At 37.9% G+C, this 21,244-nt stretch overlaps 1 protein-coding gene across 1 annotated transcript in view; it reads right to left on the bottom strand.

Moving 5' to 3' along the window:
• WDR75 (WD repeat domain 75) overlaps window positions 1-21,244 on the bottom strand; it is a 41,003-nt gene that overhangs the window by 18,519 nt on the left and 1,240 nt on the right. Inside the window, exons 2-8 of the mRNA XM_081242317.1 lie at window positions 16,847-16,976; window positions 11,131-11,196; window positions 10,151-10,241; window positions 6,066-6,190; window positions 4,241-4,311; window positions 2,954-3,073; window positions 2,423-2,511 (exon numbers count right to left, since the gene is read on the bottom strand). Of these exons, the coding sequence (XP_081098443.1) occupies window positions 2,423-2,511; window positions 2,954-3,073; window positions 4,241-4,311; window positions 6,066-6,190; window positions 10,151-10,241; window positions 11,131-11,196; window positions 16,847-16,976 (692 nt within the window). The remainder of the gene's footprint in view (window positions 1-2,422; window positions 2,512-2,953; window positions 3,074-4,240; window positions 4,312-6,065; window positions 6,191-10,150; window positions 10,242-11,130; window positions 11,197-16,846; window positions 16,977-21,244) is intronic.

The raw sequence follows: 21,244 nt of genomic DNA, 5'->3' as shown, positions 1-21,244 counted from the left end.
GCCAATAACTAGAAAAACTGGATGCAACAAACATCCTCCAGGCCCAGCTGGCTTCACTAGTAAACTTTTCCAAACATTTAAGGAAGAAATAAGCCAGTTTTACACTCTTCCAGGTAACAAAAAGGAAAGTACACTTCCCAGTTTGTTTTGGAGACCAGCAGAATTCTGCACCAAAACTAGCACGTCATTAAGAGAAGTACAAGCCAATTTCGTAACAGATGAAAACTACCAAATGAAGTATCAGCAAGCTGAATCCAATGATATATTAAAAAGATAAGACATCACTGCAGGGTAAAATTTATTGTAAGCATGTGAGGTTATTTTAACATTTGAAAAATAAACCAATGTAATGAACTCTCCTTACAGAAAAAAGGGAAATAGATCATCAGTATCTTAACAGATGCAGAAAAAGTAAAAGATAGAATTCTAGACCCATAATAAAAACTCTCAGTAACCTAGGAATTGATGAGACCTTTAAAATTTCATCAAGAATACTTACAGATAATCTATAGCAAATATTTTAGTGGTAAAACACTGAAAACTTTCCCCCTGTGTTGGGAACACCAATACCACTTTTATCCAACATTAACTTGAGGTCCTAGAGCACTGAAATAAGAAAGGCTTAAGAATCAGAAAGAAGTAAGTAATAAATTAGATGCTCACAGACAGCATGACTGCGTTCAAAGCAGAGCCCAAACAGTTTATACTGTTAACATTTGCCTTAACTTATAAACAGTTCTCAAAAACCCTATAATTTGTCGTTCATTTACACAGACAACTAATTTTCTTCTATTAACTCTCTCATACCTACACATTCACTGACAACCATGTACTATATTACTTCTCACAAATACTCACATGATTTAAAAAAATAACATCAAAAATTCAACTCTCTAATAGCCAAGATGATCTGCAGTACTTCCTATATGAAAGCCACGGCTCACAGTAGAGGCACTTGGTATTCTCTTTTTTTAGTGCCAACTAATCTAACTACTCCTTGTTCCCCAAACCCCACCTGAGAAGGCCAATCCTGAATGTCCCAGGACTTAAGGGTAATAAGTAAGGCCATCACAGAAAGCTGTGACTAATAACTAGTGTGAGAGGAGGTGGACAAGATAGGTAAGGGAACAAAATAGAGAAAAGTCACAGTGACAATATACATCAACGGGTCTTGGCCTTTGGGCAGGGGCCACAGCAGAGAAAAAGAAACTGATGAGGAGGGCAGAAGAAACCACCTTAGGTCAGGAGAGAATAACAACACTGCCTGAAACATTACAGACATATGTACACACAATGCCACAAACATACTCATTTGTATTTTTGGTGGGGAGGAGGGTGAAGATAAGAGTAGCCGATGTCTTTTATCCATAGGGTTAACACCCTCTTCAGTCTTCTGTTCTTCGTTCCCATATGTCACAGCTGTACTCCTGTTGTACTACTCTAAGTGTGTCAGGTTGGATCCCACCCCCATATACCAGTCACTGATCCCCAAAATCAAAAGCACAAGTAGGCTGAAGATGCCTCCTGCTTCCTCAGGCTCCACTGAGTTAAACCCAAGTAAGCCTGTAGGAATCTAGAGCAAATGGTACTAAGACTTGTCCTGCCAGTCTCTGGGAAGACGTACAGGAAGAAGAACCACTTTCTCCAGGCACGTAAACTTCTGGAGCATCTAGCACCTCCCCTCCCCCACCCCCTTAAGGACCAGTCAAAATGTACTGACATAATTTTCACCACATACATGTGACAATGCTAACGGTAACCAAAGACAAAATGTACTTCTCCAAATTTCTGTTGAAGGTCATCCTATTTCTAAGGAGGTATTTTTACGCATTATAGCCACTCTCATGCAGCTTAAATGGAACAAAGATCTGAATTAACTTAAAAGAGTGAATGTGGCGATCTTACAGTTAAACACAAACTTTCGAATTAGACCTAGGTCCAAATCCCACTTACGAGACATGTGACCTTAGGCAAGTTAGTTCTCAACTACAAATTTCACTTCCATCATCTGTAAAATGAGAATATGATGCCTGTTTTCAGAGTCAAGGATTAAATGAGATAATGGATATAAAGCATCAGCAGAATCATTTGCTCCTGATATACTGTAGCTATACTTATGGACAACAAGCACTTAGCTATGTGCACATACATTGAAAAAGGAAAAGGAATATAATTTAAATAGGTTTATATTAACAAGAGACTTTATGACAGGTGTACACTTTGATACTCTGAAGAGTTTTGAAAACTTAAGCATATGGCATTGTGCTGAGCAAAGCCCAAAACACAGGGGTGATATACATGTGCTTAAAAAAATTCATTTGGCCCATGCAATTCTAAATCTTCCAAACTGTAAGTACAGTGAATTAAAATACTTGGTTCACATACTTTAAAAATTCACTTTAAGTCTTAAACTTGTACTTACCTGTCGCTGAAAAAGCCAAATCCATAACCAAATCATGGTGCCAATGTAAACATGTGTATGTGTATTTCTTTTCATCATCAAAATTCCTCCTATTGGAGAAAACCAAAATTCTTAATTTGGCCAAAGGCGTATGTTTATCAAGTTTACTGGTCTTAATGTGCAAAAAGTACTTTCTATTTCTAAACCAGTCACTTCTGCAAACAATAGGCCATCATAGTATTCTACTAGTTCAATATTCATTGTTACTCTCTCCTTTTTACTTAAAGGCTGACAAAAAGTTCTCTTCAATTAAATGATTAAGGACAAAATGGATTTACTCCTAGGGACAAGCGTTGAAGTCCTAAAATAGTAAGTCTATGCAATGAAGAGCACAGTAATAAAAGAAAGGGAGGACGCCAAGAAAGCATCATCTCTACTATCAGCTGTCGCTTTTCAGTTCTATCCTTTTCCCTGCACCCAGGTATACCCCTTTTCTGCAGGACTAATCTAAAATAAATAAATGATTGCCAAGCTCTTCAAGAGTTAACTGACCAAAGACGGATTTTGCCATCCCTGTGACCAGTTGCTATGCAGTCTTCCTTCGGGTGACACGCTACACATGTAAAATTGTTCTTAGCATGTTTCTTATTTCTTGATGATGATAAAGTAAACCTAGAAGAAAAATATTTTCCCTTGATTATGAAAGGCTTGGTAAATGATGTAGTTAGGCAAAATGGAGGTCCCACCCTTATCAACCCAAACTGGTGAGCTCTCAGAATTCACTGAACATAAATGCACGATTTTTAAGAAGAATCATGACCAAGAATCAAGAATTTTGTTTTGTAAACATGTAATAATACACAATATAAACTTCATGTGAATAACATTCTACCATAATAACTTGTCTATGGAGGCCACTGAGAGTGAAATAGAGAACAGACAGTGCTTTTTATGGTTTTCTGCCTGGGAAAAGTTTGTTTGAATTTCTTGTTAAAGCTAAGTTTTTAGCATGAAGTATGGACAAGCCTGAAAAATTGTATCTGAGACAACTGGCTAATGTGTCCAAAGATGTCAGGATCCTTATACTGCAAAGGAAAACAAATGTTAATCTTGGCAGGGTAAAAGGGGAGAGGGGACAGTGTCATGTGAAGAGTGACTACTCATGCTTAGCACTAGTTTCTTTAAATACATGACCTCATTCATCCTTACAACTCTATTAGGTAGAAATTATCGCCATTTAAACTACATGTTAATTTGAAGTGCAGTGAGGTTCAATGGACTAATTTGACTCTTTTTTTTTTGCAGTACGCAGGCCTCTCACCGTTGTGGCCTCTCCTGTTGCAGAGCACAGGCTCCGGACGCACAGGCTCAGCGGCCATGGCTCACGGGCCCAGCCGCTCCGCGGCATGTGGGATCTTCCCGGACCGGGGCACGAACCCGTGTCCCCTGCATCGGCAGGCGGACTCTCAACCACTGCGCCACCAGGGAAGCCCTAATTTGACTCATTTTAAACCCAGATTATAGCAAAGCCTATATTCATTCCTACAGCCATAAAATGACAATGTGGATCACCTAGGGAAAACTTTTCAAACCACATCCAATTTTGACGGCAAGTATACACAGCAGAATCTAAGTGTGAAAGTGGTTTTGAGGGGAAAAGCTCCCTAGGATTTTGTGACTAACAATTTTAACCCACTGTGGGTTAAAAACTCTACCTCATCTTGTGGTTTCACAATTACCTGTAACATGAAACAGCTTTGGGTCACAGGTATAAGGACGAATAAAATTATAATGAACTCTTGAGTAAATAAAATAAAGCTATCAAAAAGGAATTCTTACCTTGATGTTGTTTTCTTTTTGAAAAAATAAACAGACAAGTAAAAGTCCCGTACTGCAGCAACATACTCTCCCTGGTATTTCAAAGAGAAGATAACATTCACAAAAATAGTCAACACCCTTTAAGAAGAAATATTATCATGAAAGTTAACATGGGAACAATAAACTTTTTGCTGACGGAGAATATATTAGTATGCAATGATATACTGGGTTGGCCAAAGAGTTCATTCGGGTTTTTCCGTAAGATGTTACAGAAAAACCCAAATGAATTCTTTGGCCAACCCATATTACAGTTTAACTATGGAAAGGATACTCCTACATTTACAATAATCACAGAAAATTAAAAGATGAAAGTAGGTCTTAAATCCTAAAACTAGACTCTCTAAGTATAATGATTAAATTTTTCTATTAAGGCATAATTTATACACCACAGAATGCAATGTTTGACATGTGTATAACCATGTAACTACCATCACAATCAAGATTTAGGACATTTTCTTCGCCTCAGGAATGCTCCATTGTTCCTCTCTCCAGTCATTCCCCCAGTGCTCCCACCCCTGTCAGCAACTATTGATTTCTGTCACTGTAGCTTACTTCTCTGCCTTTTCTATAACAGAATACAACCAGAATAGTAAATACATTTCATGTCTGGACTGTAGCTCAAGATCACCTTTTTGAGATTCACCCACGCTCTTATGTGTATCATTAGTTCCTTTTTATTGTGAAGCAGCATCCCAGTGAATGCATATGTATCATAAATTGTTTACTCTCTTACTGATGAACACTTGGGTTATTTCCATTTTGGAGCTATTATGAGTATTAATTATTCTTGTGCATGTCATTCTGTGGTCGTGTTTTCATTTCTCTACCTAGGAGTGGAACTGCTGGGTCACAGTAAAGTAAGTAAAGGCATATGTTTAACTTTGCCCCATATCTTTCCACCACTCAGTACTGTCATTCTTTAATTTTATCTGTTCTAGTGGACGTGAAGTGGTATCTCACTGTGGTTTTAATTTGTATTTAACTGACGACTATGATGCTAAAGAATAATGATGTTTATAATGTTCAAGTGTTTTCTCTACTCTAAGAAATTAAACCTTTTCAGAACAAAGCCAAAATAATGCTACAAAACTTAAGACTAAAGAAACATGCTACCACAGTGATATATAGGGGCTTTTGATGGTACTTGATTTTAATAACTTATGTGATTATTAACAAGGGATGGCTAAATAAGTCATGGTATGAACATCATACAGTCACTATTTCTGATGAATATTTAAGTACACACTCATGCTGCAGTGTGAAGTGAAGAAAAAAGGATAAAACCCTCAGATAATTATTCAATTTGAGAAAAGTTATTTTATACATTTAGGAAAAAGTCTAGAAAAAATTCCTCAAATATTACCACTGGTGAGATTTAATTTCTTCACTATATTTTTCCGTAATTTCAAAATTTTCTATAAGGGCATGTTATTTATAGACATGGAGGTCATATTTTCAAAAGACACATATCTATAATCAAAGCATTTAAGTGGCTTCTACATGGTACAGGCTAAGAAGTACAGCACAAATGCCAAAACGTTGATTTTTGGGGGGACAATTATAGAGTTTACAAGAGCAAAAAGACACAATCTACAAAATTAGGGTAGTCCTAAAAGAATCTATACTACAAACACATGCTAAAGTAGTAAGACAGATTTCTTAGTTACTAACAAAAATATTGTAACTCAAGGCAATATTAAATCACTATAACATAAAATTCTCAGAGGAAAGACTGCAGGAAAGAGATTTTATGTACAAAAAAGAAAACCAACAAAGCAAATTTTACCTCATTTCCAAAGGCAATGCACTTGGGTGACTGGTTTATATAATCCAAAACAAAGGAGAGCTCCTTAGCGTCTATTTCCTGACTTGATGATTTTGGTAGTTTCACTGAAACCAGCTGAAATACATCTAGCCAAAGGCAGCTATATTAATATAAAGCTTCTCTAGAGAAAGTGAAGATGTGCATTTGTTCATATAAAACTGTTAATTAGTACTCCAAAGTTAATTTGATGCTAAGATCATAATTCTAGGCTATCTGAACAAGTTGTACTCTTCATTTGAATATACAAGTTTTAACTGGAGGGCTAATTCCACAACTCATACACACACACACACACACACGCTTCATATATGTAGAAATATAAAACAATTTGTTTTACTGGTGCATACTGCTTTCCAAAGTACTGAGATGAAAAAAAAGAAACAAAAAAACCCCCAAAGTACTGAGATGAGCTTTAAGATGGAGATGGAATATGATACATTGGTGAACTGAGCAGCCAAAAGCAACAAACCATCTGAGAGCTTTCAGAAATGCTAAATGGGCTTGCCACACATTCACAGAATAAATCTCCTTTTCTGTAGAACTGGCATGCTCTTCTCTTTGCATTCCATTTAAAAAATTTCTCCTTAAGGGGAAATAGCTATATTTCACTATGCTATTTCCTTATCCTCCTAGACTTTATAATACACTGTAATACACTGATCTACCATTTTTTGTTTTCCAGCCTGCTTATTATATACTCTGAACTCAATTCTTCTAGGCTTTTCAGTCATCTCAAACTTTACATGCCTAAATTCTGAACTCTTATTTTCCTTTCTGAACTTAATCTTCCCCCACATTGCCCACTGGAGGAAATGGTACCACAATTTACCTAGTTGCTCAGACTTAATCCTTGAGTCACCTTTGACTTCTCTCTCATGCCCCACATCAAACCAGCAGCAAACTCTGCTGGCTCTATCTTCAAAAGACATCCAAGATTCAATAAATTCTCACCACCTCTGCCGCTACCACCTCGCCTAAAGCCACGATCCTGCTTCATATCCTAAGTGTTAGGAATAGTGATCTCTTAACAGCTCTTCCTACGCCCACCCTTGGTCCCCTTCAGTCTCTTCTCAACACAGAAGCCAGTGTTCTATTACTACTAAGTCAGATCATGTCCCTTTTTTGCTCAAAAACCTTCAATGGTTTTTTGTCTATTCAGAGTAAAAGTCAGAGTCCTTCTAATCGCGTACAATGCTCTACATTATCCATTCTACTTTGGCTCACTCCAATCCATCCTCCCTGCTATTCCTCAAACACGGCAGGAATGCTCTAGAATATGCTTCTCCAACACAGCCGCACAGCGTATTCTTCTTTCTCCCAGGACCTCACCATATCACTTATTTAATACGTATTCTTCCAGTGTTGCCTATTCCCGTCCCCTGCTTTATTTTTCTCTAGAACACCTGTCATCTTATTGTATTATATGACTGAGCTAGTAAGCTTAATGTCTGTTCAGTTCTCTGCAACCAGAACGGTATTTGGTACATGGTAAATGTTTAATTAGCTGGTGAATAAATTAATTACAGTCAAGAAATGACACCATATAAGATAACGTGTAAATAAAAGGTTCATTTGTTTTTGAACCAGAGAAGCATATTTCAATATGATTTATACAAATTTCTATCAGAGACTCTGGTTTTGGACTGTGGAACAAAGATGAAACAAATAAAGAAGGATATGTTAATATATATTTTGAGATGCCAGTCACAGGGAATCTTTTTTAAGCCGTGTTCACATTTTTCGATAGTAACTAGGTTTTCACAGGCTGAGTGCCCACGATGTGCCAAGTACTGAAGAGTAACACTAGATTCCACCACGAACAGAATTCAGATGACATTACAGCATTTGAGGTTTCCAGTTAACTCCAAAAGGCTAATGACTTTAGATCTGAGTGAACCTTACTTTAGATCTACAGTTTTCTATACTGGCTTGCACATTAGACTCAACTGGGGGAATACTTAAATAAACAGACAGGCCCGACCACAGAGAATCTTACATTTTAAGTTCCTTGGAGTGACTGTAATGTGTAGTCAGTGTTAAGAAATCACTTGTCCTACTGATATGGATAAAAGCTTTCATTACTGGTATTGGCAACTACCCCTCCAACTGACAAATCATGCAGTGCATATGGGGAGTGGCTACCAAACTAGAGTGATGAGCAGAACCACCTGGGGAGACACAAAAAAATGCAGATTCCTAGACCAAATCTCAGACCTAGTGAATCAATTGTCAGTCAGGGAGTTTAGAAACATGAATTTTTAGTAAGCATTTAGGCAGACATTAAGAATTCACAGGGCTTCCCTGGTGGTGCAGTGGTTAAGAATCCACCTGCTAATGCAGGGGATATGGGTTCGAGCCCTGGTCCAGGAAGATCCTACATGCTGTAGAGCAACTAAGCCCGTGCGCCACAACTACTGAGCCTGCGCTCTAGAGCCCGTGAGCCACAACTACTGAGCCTGTGTGCCACAACTTCTGAAGCCCGTGCGCCTAGAGCCCATGCACCACAACAAAGAGTAGCCCCTGCTCACTGCAAACAGAGAAAGCCTGTGCACAGCAACAAAGACCCAACACAGCCAAACGTTAAAAAAATAAAAGACCCAATGCAGCCAAAAAGAAATAAATTTACAAAAAATAAAAAACTCCCTAAAAAAAAAAAGAATTCACATTTTTATATACAGAACAGAACCTAAATATTGAAAAGTGCTACTTTAAAATAGTCATCTGGTAAGGAAACTTAATTATTTTAAGAAATACACTGCCATTTCCAAAACATTTTTTGGAATGTCCCCTAGAGATGGTTTATGGGCTACATCAGAAAACTAAACTTACAGCTTTTATTCTTTCATGTCACATTTTTGACAGATAAAAATATTACTCATTAACAGAGTTGGCACCAAATGACTTTTAGCTAAGAAAGATTTGGCTTCACAGTTTTAACTATTCTCAACTTACTTAAAAGTCCATGATATATAACAATCTGTAAATTTGGTTTAGCAAAACAAACAAACAACAAAACTCCCCGAAATCCAAACAAACAAAAAAACCACTACCAGAACCCCCAACAAAAACCAAGCCAAAGCCCCCCCACCCCCCTCCCCCAAAGGATTCACTTAGCTAATGAGCTGTGAGCCAATATAGCTGACTGCCCAGTAACAAGTTTAAAGCTGGCCTGTACTTTGAATTCTGAATACAACTCTATTTTAAGGAGGACAACACAGGGGGGACTGGCATTCTTTTTTTTTTTTTTTTTCTTTTTTGCGGTATGCGGGCCTCTCACTGTTGTGGCCTCTCCCGTTGCGGAGCACAGGCTCCGGACGCGCAGGCCCAGCGGCCATGGCTCACGGGCCCAGCCGCTCCGCGGCATATGGGATCCTCCCAGACCGGGGCACGAACCCGTATCCCCTGCATCGGCAGGCGGACTCTCAACCACTGCGCCACCAGGGAGGCCCAAGGGACTGGCATTCTTGAAGTCTGAGATTAGAAAAATTCTTTGGATATATCCTTCATGTCAATGTTAAATGTATTAAATTTACTGCTAAAGGACAATTATTTGTAACCACTGAAGATATTCTAGAAATCCTTAAATGCTCTGAAACATGGCAGTTTCAATGGAATAATGTTCCAATGATAATGAAAATATAATAATAATTTAGCCACACTATTAGTTCCTAATCACCTGTTTTCTATACCATTTCCTCCAGATTCAAGATCAACGAATGGGTGTTCAGTGATGGGTAAAGTAATAGTGATGCTTAAGAATGTCAGATTTAAGGTCAGTAGGAAGACACATATAGCTCAAAACAGCTTTAAAATTGGAGTTATGCTGTCCACTATCACAGCCATTTATTAAGTAATCATTCCCTCAACAATATTTCAGAAATAATACAAGCCTCCCCAAAATGAATGCAATAGTGATGAAACCAATTTAAAAGCCAACTCCAAAAACTTAACTTCAGACTAAAACCAAAATGTTAAATTTGAGACACTGTAAAATGTAAAGAGCCACTCGATGCTATATATGTATAAAACAATTAATTATACTATACCTGGTTTTTCTTTATTTATTATAACAAAGACAGAATCCTCAGCACAGGCAAGAGTAAAGAGGGCATGAAGTTTACATCCAACTATGAAAGTCTGAAAGATAAAAAACACCATATTGTTCATTCTGTGCACCCGCCTAAGTTCCATAACAGGCAGGGATTTTTTTTTATACATTTTGCTCACTGCTGTATTGCCAACATCAGAAGAAAACCCGGCCTACGGAGACACTCAATACATATTTGTTGAATAACCTTTTAAGTTAATACATATATAGATCTACCTGTTTCTTATCAATGGTTTTCCAGTATTCTATTGAATGACTATCAAATTTTAACTGACCTCAAGATTATATTCAATTTTTTTTTCTACCATGAACAATGTTTTAAGAACTACATATAGCTACCATTATTTCAACAAGAGATTCCTAAAGGTGAAATTGCTGGAGCAAAAGGTATTTATTCATTTTCAGTTTCATTCTCATTGACTGTGTACAAAAGTGTCTATTTCTCTACACTTTACTGCTATATTTTTTTCAATCTGCAAAATGGATAAAGTGACAGGGAAAAATGCTGTGTTATCTACTAATTTACATTTAATTATTAACAAGGTTAAGCATCTTTTCATGTTTATTGGCTATTTGTTATTTCTTTTCTGTGTATTACATATTCTTACTTTATACCAATTTTTTTCCCATTGGGTCATTAGTTTTTCCTTATTGGTTTTTGGTAATTTTTTGTATATTAGGGATAATAGCTCTTGTAAATATTTTCTTTCAGTTTCATTGCTCATTTTTTGGTTAAAAAAGTTTAAAATGTTATATAGTCAAATTTATCATTTCTTTTATGGTGAGTGAATTTTATGATTTGTTTAGGAAGGCTATCTAAAAGGTTGGGCCTTATGGAAGTATTCAATAAATAATATGTCATTAAATTATGTTGCCATTCCTCTTCACATAATGAAAATGGAAGCTCAATCCACGTACCTTTATCAAAATGCCATCTATATAGTCCCACAGTTTAATCGTGCCGTCAAAGGAACATGAATACAGCTAGAAGGGTAAAAATAGTACAAAACTGATTAAAAAAAAAAGAACTACATTAAGATATCAAGTAACTTAACTGCTGATACAGAAGGCATTGCCTGTTCATTAATTCATTATCAGCTTTAAAGAGGTGAAATCATTTATTTATATTGTTTTTGCAAAATAAAAAAATCTTATCACAGCTCTTTGTAGAAAGCAGACCTGTCAATTTCAAGGTTTAATTAAAATAAAGAAAAAAGTCAACCCTCTATCTTCAAGAGGGAGATGGTAAGGTACTGAGTTATGAAAGGCACTTGAGAGCTTGTTGCTATTTTCCCAGAGCCCAGTCCTTTATCAGCAGAACTGCTTTTATCTTACATTAGTATCAAAGGAGTGTCTCTCAAATGATCTGAGAATGTCCTTTTTAAAAAGAAAAGTTTCCAACCCATCACGGACCAATATTTTTGTAAAATACAACTTAAGTTATTATGTACTTGGATGCTGTGGCAATGTCAAAGTGCCCTGAAGTTTTAGACACTCAATTTCTATACTTATCTCATTGTAGACCTGTAACCAACGGTTTGTGGCACTGGTCTGTGGGCCATACGTTGGTACCAACAGAATGCCTTTGTAGCATGTTTTTATTTTTGTCCCAGCAGACTGAGTTATACTAAAGTCACACTGGAGTTTTTCGTTGCTGTTACTGTGAAAACACTTTACTTAAAATTTTGAGTTTTTTGAAAGAAAGATGGTAGAGTAGGAGGACATGGAATTCACCTCCCACCACGAACACATCAAAAATACATCTACATGTGGAACAATTCTCACTGAAAACTAACTGGAAACTGTCAGAAAGAGTCCTATACAACCAAGGCTGTAGGAAAGATCCACATGGAATGAGGTAGGCAGGGAAAAGAAGCAATCAGGTTGGGACCTGTTCCACTGGGAAGGAAGACAAAGGAGCATGGGCAGAGATCTGCCCTGCAGAGTGAGTGAGCCGTTTGAGTCACATACTGGGTGTTCCAGTCCTAGGGTCTGACACAGGGAAGACAAGTTCCCTTGGCTGAAGTGTCGCTGGGACTAACAGTAGGGCAGTGGGAAGCCTGGATTCCACTCAAGAGGAGAGCACACATGTGGGCTTGCTCCTGAGGAAGAGGGTAGATTGAAGACTGCCTTAGTGGCTGCCTGGTTTCCTGTGACCGCTCCAGTACACGCTCCAGCCCTGCTTACTTCATGATGCAGCTCCACATTGGAGAGAGGCCTGCCGTGACTGAGGAGAGAGCTTGGCTGTGGAACACAGAAGCAACCTAGCACCTCCATCTCTAGCCCCACCTCTAACCAAGGTGACAGCTGCCAGCACACCCCGAGGAAAGATGTGACTTGTAGTTCATGTTAAAGCCAGCTCTCTTACCAAAGGCACTGAGCACATGCAGACTGCATAGGGATGCTCACACATAAGGATACCCCTTCAAGACTGGGATAAGTAACCAGTTCACCTAAATTCATAGAGACAGAGAAAGTTAAGCAAAATGAGAAGACAGAGGAACTGGTCTCAAAAGAAAGAGCAAAAGAAAACCCCTGAAAAAATTAATGAAACAGAAATAAACAATCTACCAGATAAAGAATTCAAATCATTAGTAATAAGAATGCTAACTGAATTAGGGAAAAGAATAGATGAACATAGTGAGAATTTAAACAAGGAACTAGAAGAAAAAACCCACAAAAATACCCACTCAGAACCGAAGAATACAATAACTGGAATGAAAAACACACTAGAAGGAATTAACAGCAGACTAAGTGATAACAATGCACAAGTAATCTGGGAAGAGAGAATAATGGAAATCACCCAAACAGAAGAACAAAAAGAGAAAAGAAAGAAGGAAAGAAAGAAGGAAAGAAGGAAGGAGAGAAAGAAAAAGAAAGAAAGAACAGCTCAGAGATCTCTGGGATAACATCAAGAGTACCAACATTCATGATACAGGGCACGTTATAGGGGACCCAGAAGGAGAAGAGAGAGAGAATGGGGTCTAAAATGTATTTGATGAAATTATGGCTGAAAATGTCCCAATCCTGAAGAAGGAAACAGATATCCAGGTACAGGAAGCACAGAGGGTCCCAAACAAGATGAACCCAAACAGAAAACCCTAAAAGTCTCCACTGAAAAACTATTAGAACTAATAAGTGAATTCAGTAAAGTTGCAGGATACAAGATTAATATACAGAAATCTGTTGCTTTTCTGTACACTAATAATGAACTACCAGAAACAGAAGAAAAAACAATCCCATTTAAAATCACATCAAAAGAATAAAATACCCAAATAAACTTAACCAAGGAAGTGTAAGATCTATACTCTGAAAACTATAAAACACTGAGAAGAAAACCAAAGATGATACAATGAAATGGAAAGATATCCCATATTCCTGGATTGGAAGAATTAATATTGTTAAAATGTCCAGACTACTCAAAGCAATCTACAGATTTAATGCAATCCCTATCAAAATACCCATGACATTTTCAACAGAACTGGGACAAATAATCTCAAAACTTGTATGGAACCACAAAAGACCCCAAATTATGAAAGCAATCTTGAGAAAAAAGAACAAAGCTGGAGGTATCATGCTCCCTTACTTCAGACTATACTACAAAGTTATAGTAATCAAAACAGGATTATACTGGCACAAAAACACAACACAGATCAATGGAACAGAATAGAGAGCCCAGAAATAAATCCACATACTTATGGACAATTAATATACAAAAAAGGAGGCAAGACAGTCATAGGAGAAAAGACAGTCTCTTCCATAAGTGATGCTGGAAAAACTGGACAGCTACATATATAAGATTGAGATTAGAACATTTCCTCACACCATATACACAAATAAACTCAAAATGGACTAAAGATATAAATGTCAGACTGAAAACCATAAAACTCCTAGAAGAGATGACAGGCAGAACACCCTTTGATGTCAATCGTAGCAATACATATTTTTTGATCTGTCTCCTAAGGCAAAAGAAATAAAAGCAAAAATAAACATACGGGACCTAATTAAACTTAAAAGCTGTGTACAGGTAGGAAACCATAGACAAAACAGAAAGACAACATACTGAATGGAAGAAAATATTTGCAAATGCTATGACTGATAAGGGATTAATTTCTAAAATACATAAACAACCCATACAACTCGACATCAGAAAGATAAACAACCTAAAGAAAAAAAAGATAAACAACCTGATTAAAAAATAGGCAGGAGATCTGAACATTTTTCCAAAGAAGATATACAGACGGCTAACAGGCACATGAAAAGATGCTCAACATCACTATTAGAGAAATGCAAATCAAAATCACAATTAGATATCACCTCACACCTGTCAGAAGGGTTATCATAAAAAATTCTACAAATAACAAATGTTGGCGAGGATGTGGTGAAAAGGGAACCCTTGTACACTGCTGCTGCACTCACTACTGAAAAACAGTATGGAGGTTCCTGAAAAAACTAAAAACAGAACTACAATGTGATCCAGCAATTCAACTCCTGTGTATATATCTGAAAAAATAAAAATAGTAATTTGAAAAGATACATGTACCTCAATGTTCACAGTAGCATTATTTACAACAGCCAAGACATGTAAGCAACCTAAGTGTCCACCAACAGATGAAGGGATAAAGAAGATGTGATGTGATATATATACTCAGCCATAAAAAAGAATAAAATTCTGTCATTTGCAACAATATGGATGGACCTAGGAGTATTATGCTTAGTGAAATAAGACAAAAAGAAAGACAAACAAATACTGTATGTTATCACTTATATGTGGAATCTAAAAAATAAAACAAATGAATATATATAACAAAACAGAAACAGACTCACAGATACCAAAAACAAACTAGAGGATACCAGTGACTAGAGAAAAGGGGGAGAAGTAAGATAGGGGTACAGGATTAAGAGATACAAACTACTATGTATAAAATAGATAAGCAACATGGATATATTGTACAGTGCATGTAAATATAGCCATTATTTTGTAATAACTTTAAATGGAGTTTAATCTCCACTACTGAAGAATCACTATACTGTACACCTGAAACTAATATAATATTGTGAATCAACTCTACCTCAATTTAAAAAAAAGTGGCAATTTTAAGATTTCTTCCAGGGAGGACATGGAATTACAGAATTGAATAAAAATGGAGTAGGAAAATATTATCTATTCAAGCAAAAGAATTATATTAGGTAGAAAATATACACCAGCATTACTACATATAATAGGAATCATGAACACAGATCAGTAAAATATAACAAGGCAAACAGAAATCTCTATAAGACAATGGTTATACACAAATACTGTGAGTTCAGAGTCCACAGAATCTCTGGCACCCGCCCCTTCACCTCAACCAAGACTGTTGTTAAACTTGGTAATACAGACTTCACAAATTCCAATTTTAATTTTCTTTTCTGCTACAAAAAACATTCAAATGGTACACATAACCATAACCTCTTTTCTCAAGTCCTCAGAGGACAGCAAGGACAAAATGTGTGCTTGAACCGTGCAGAAGAGCTACTTAACTATGATTTTCAAGAGTAGTTCATTTAATTTTAGAAAGAAAAGATCAGTGTTAGTGTTACTTTATACCCTACTTCTTTTATGACAACACAGTGAATGGCAATGCAAATCCATTCTTAAATCAAGAAGTAACTGTCAAGTTGGCTGAGACTAATCTAGAAGAGGGAAACTTGATCAAAAACTAGAGCAAGTTTTTTTTTTTTTTTTTTGGCAGTACGCGGGCCTCTCACTGTTGTGGCCTCTCCCATTGCGGAGCACAGGCTCTGGACCCGCAGGCTCTGCGGCCATGGCTCACGGGCCCGGCCGCTCCACGGCATGTGGGATCTTCCCAGACTGGGGCATGAACCCGTGTCCCCTGCATCGGCAGGCGGACTCTCAACTACTGCGCCACCCGGGAAGCCCTAGAGCAAGTATTTTTGAGATAACTCTCTAGCAGCTTTGCTGACACTTAAGAACAAATTAAAACGACAATTTTATTGTTGATTTCTGAAAAGCAAGGGCTGTTTTGTGGGGAGAGTGGGAAGGTCCAGACTCCACTAGATCCCCACGTTTGTCCTGAAATTAACTGGTTGATCCACTGACTAAAGAATCCCTTCTTGTCTAGATACTGGCCCTAAGATTCGGTGACATCTGCATTAACACTAAAGAGCCTCGTCTCTAAAGAAATCAATCTAAAAAATCAATACCTCAAAGATGCATTCCAGAAACCAAGGAGTTCAGAGGTCAAATAAATTTGAGAAACACCCAAGACTATATACCCCTTCTGGATATTCACCATGCATATACAGGACTTGAGAAGACCTATAATCAAGAAATTCATTTAACTGTGCCAAATCCTAAGTTTCAGAAACTATACAGACAAGAACCCCTTCTTTCAAGTAACACCTATTAGCATCCTGTGAACAAATGGTTCACAGAATACACCACGTACAATGTAGTTCCAGGCTGTGACCCTATTTTAATAATTAAAAATAAGTGAAAACTATACTAAATCAGAAAATCAAAATAGATATTTCCCTGACCATCACCTAGAAAGCTTCTCAGCCAAATTCAATTCAAATTTTTCTGGCAACAATAAAGCCAATATTAAAATATTTGACTGTAGATTAACACCTGTAGATGGTTCTTGGGGTTGAGCTGGATTCCAGTCACCAGATTTCTGTGCCCTTGCAATATATGTACACATTCTTCTGTAGCTGTGCTATAGACTTTAATAAAGTCTCCAGAGACACAGAAGACATACCTGGAAATAAGAGAGAAAAATAAGATTCACATACCGTATAGACAGCATAATCTTTTTATTGTCCATGAAAAACAAAACAAAAAACAAAGCTATAACATGCAACTATTATTTGAAAATAATAGTTTAAGAACTGTATATTCAAATTGTGCTGCTTAAGCCTATGGGGACATCTGAGGTCGTTTAGTTCATGAATTCTGAAAGTAGATCAATGATGCCAAAGTCATACCTCTGACCTGTTCCAGGGGCAGAGGCTGTATGGAATCATCCTGCAAAAACAGCCAACCTAACCAAGCTGCCTGTTCACTAACGGATGCAGACACTGTGCTACGCCTTCACTATCAGCTATTATTCTGTGGTGGTTCTGCTAAGAGCAGCGTCTTCCCCTGTCCTCCAACTCTCCATCATTCATTGCACAGACACCAGCCTACAAATATGAAGTCAAATATTCTCTCTAGTCAGTGAGTTCTCTTAGATAGCAAAGTATAAAGACTTTATGACAGTTCTTTTTCTTACTCCCAAAAAGCTGACTTTGCTTTTCTGGATTTGTGGCTTTCTTCCATATATCAGAGGCTACTAAATTATTAACTGTGGTTAACATGGGGTAATATTTGTTTAACTTTTTTCATAATAGATATAACCATAAAACAAAGCTCAGAACTGCAAATCTTCTAGCATCAAATAAAAAATGTTTGCTCTGTGCCTATTACATCTGACAGTGTATGTGTCTAACATGTACTTTCTCATATACCATAGAATGTACAAACCACAGAATCCTTAGGCTGGACCTCTTCTCTGTGCTCCCAAAGCACCCAAGGCATGATTTGATCTGGGTACTTTCAAACTGTGTTGAAATGTCTCATTTATGTAAATATCCATCTCCCTTATCTGGCCATATGCTCCTATAGGGCAGAGGCCCTATTTATCTTTGATTTTCAATGTCCAATCCAGTTTGTCAAACAGAACATGCCTGATCTTCAAAGGTTTTATAAACTATTTAGATAAAATGAACCAGTAAAAAAATTATTACAAAATAATCAAAGGGTAAATCTGATGCTGGCTGGGGTTGCTACTACCCTATTTTATCATTTTTAAGACACCTGATTTTCACATGTTCACCTCTCTAAAATCAGGATGCATCTTATAAGTGCTGTAACCAGGGGCCATGGTTGTGTTCAACTGTTGATAAGATCAACCAAGTACAAGCATCAAAGCAACCGAGGTATATGGATTCCCCTTTGGCTGGACCCTCCTCTCCATCCCCACGAGCACCCTACTTCTTACCACCTCCTGTCTGGACCACTCTTAAGGGCTTCCTACAGCCTCCAGGTGTGGCCCTTTGATTCAACCTTTCATACTCATACCAGACTAAGTTTACAAACTTGACCATATTACTTCCTTAAATAAGGATAAAATTAAATTAAAATCCTTCAGTGTTTTCTCACTGCCTTCAGGATATGATCCAAATTCCTATGTTTGACTCCAGTCTGACTGGAGATACTTTTTCACTTGAACAGTAGGTTAAGTGGTTCAAAACTCCAACGACCCCCTTGCTCTCCCATTCTGCTCCCCATTAACATCAGCAAGTCCTTTAGGCAGTGTTTCCTGGAGATGTTGGTGGGTGAGGGGGTGCTGCTGTTTGCCAAGAAAACTCCCCCTAATTGATTCTGATATTCTTCCCCAGTGGAAAGTAATTTCCTCTCTCCTTGCTCCTCAGCAGGGAATAAAGACTTTAACTGTCTGAATGCAAACCTCTCCACACCTGCACATTCTGCTATCTACTGAGAATGCTTTCTTTCTGACTGCTTCTTTAAGATTCAGCTCAGGGGTCTTTCCACTGGAAGCCTTCCCTCATCTTATTCCAGATCAGCACCGGTCCTAACATGCTTCTGCAGGGTGCGGGGCTTAACTCTATCCCAACACTTTCTGCATGGTGTTATGAGAGAACTTCCCCTCCTTGAGGGGAGGAACTGTGTGTTTACTTACTTCAAATAATAACAGAAACAGGGTGTGGTAGAAAAGGAGGCATTTTTAAGAAGTCAAACACAGATGGGTTTGAATGCCAGGTTTACTATGTACAAGGCTGAATGATGTTGAAGAATTTACCTAACCTTTCTAAACCTCGCTGTTCCCCACTCGCAGGGTTATAAGGATTAAATGAAACAATGCATGCAAGTGCAAGCCTGGCATATACAACAAACACTCAATAAATGGTTCTGTATAATGAGGATAACAATACCTAAACCATGCAGACAGGGATGCATGTAAAGCACCACCACAATGCCTGTCACACAGGACTCAAATCATCTTTGTTGATCAAGTGGTGAAGTAAGAAATTAGGGATGTTTTCAAGCAGGAATCAGGATTTAAAAGAGGTTCTGAAGGATGCATGATTTAAGGGCTGGGAAAGAAAAAGAAGAGCAACAAAAAACAGTAGGGAAATAACAACATGGTACCTACGAGAGGCAGGGAATGTACCTATGTAAGTAGCAACGTGTGCATAATGGGCACTAGCAGGAAACAGCCCCATAAGCAGAGTTGAGCTAGATCAGGGAAGGCCCTGAAAGTCAGACATAAGAGCTATAGTTAAGGAAGGCAACAGAACCCTGTTACAGGGTTCTGAGCAAGACTAGGAATAAGAGTTACAGTAATGTAACAGCAGCAGTATCCAGAACGATCTGCAGGGGAAAATACCTAGAGTCAGGGACATCGATTCTGTGATAATTTAGAAATGTAAAAGGCAAGAATGACCCATTGTTTTAGTTTTCTATACCCTAGTAACCTACTGCTATGATACATAGCACCATCTAACTGTGGGAGGCAATAGGGTGTGATGCAAACAGTGCCGGACTGGGAGTAATACTTGATAGGGGGATGCCAGGTCCTTTCATGTACACCTCACCTCCCTGCTTGCCTCTCATAATAACGCACTCAAGTAGGCAGAGTAGAGTTTTGTCCTAGTTCTAAGAGGACCTAGTGACCAAGAGAAAGCTGTTAAAATGCCACGATTCTGTTGTTTCATTTACTATTTCAGCTTTTTTGATAAGCTCCTTGAGGTAAAATACAAAATTATTTTATTCCCCTTTGTATAAGTTAGCCAACCCTTGTGGCAGCTTTTAGATAATATTCAAGTCCTTGGTGAATTCATTATAACCCTGTTAATTTGCCAGAAAACTGGTTTAATTATTAGCTTCTATATATATGAAAAAAAAAGTATCTCTAAATCTCGACCAAGTTCCCATCCTGAATTTCTGCCTAAACACCTGCTACACCCACCTGGTTGTTTTAAAGGTACTTTAAACTCAACAGGCACATGTGAACCCTACATCTTCTCCTCGTTAATCCTAATTGCTAAATCACTCCAAAACTCTGTCTTTCCTCTTCATCTTCATTATTATCTTAATTCTGGCCAAAATCATTTCTTGCTTGGTTGCCTGCATTAGTCTTCTAATACCTGGTCTATAATGTTCTAGACTCTTCTCCCACGACCTACCTTCAGCCTATGCTGCAAGTATACTGACCTTATGCACATGACACCCCTCCCCCGCCCCAATTTCAAGTTGCTCACTTTGCCTGGTTGCCCTCCCCCCAGTATCACGGAAGGAGCAAACTCCTGTTAGTTTTGCAAGATCCTAGTGCTGAAGGGAAACTTTCACTGTGTAACTCCTCCTTCTATGCCATCACTGCACCTTGAATATGCTAGCCTAGCCACCTCTCGTCTCTCCACCACATACTGTATAGTTTTATCCCGCCCTCCCCTCCCCACCAACACCTTATGTGCAGAATTAAAAAATACACTCTCTTTGGACCAAACAACCAAGAACTGACTCTATGTTCCCTTTAGAACCTCATTTCCCACTAGCTCTCTTCATATACCATTCTTACAAGCTAACTGTACACAGTCCTCATGCTTATACTGTGCCCCCTATCTGGAATGCCTTCTATCCATATCCCCTAGTCAAAATACCATCCATCCATCTACGTCTAGCCTAAACATCACTTCCTCATCAACCTTCTCCATCCTTCCAGTTTGAAGTACTCTGTTTCTTATGGGATCCCAAAGTGCCACTGTATGAAACATCTGTTACTTATTATCTTCTTTTCCTCACTACACTGCAAGCTCTTGAAGGTAGGATTAATCCTGGAATTATCTTAGTTTTTGTCATCGCAGCTTGTTATAAATACTTAAAAATGAATTGTAGGACTAATCAATTTTCACTAATCAAGTGAAATACGATGGATCCCAGTATAATGAATGAGATATACAAACA

The sequence above is a fragment of the Mesoplodon bidens genome (assembly GCF_964165515.1).
Source record: "Mesoplodon bidens genome assembly, chromosome: 8".
NCBI lineage: Eukaryota > Metazoa > Chordata > Mammalia > Artiodactyla > Ziphiidae > Mesoplodon > Mesoplodon bidens.
The sequence above is the reverse complement of the archived record's forward strand: the minus strand, read 5'-3'. Positions and strand labels throughout refer to the sequence as shown.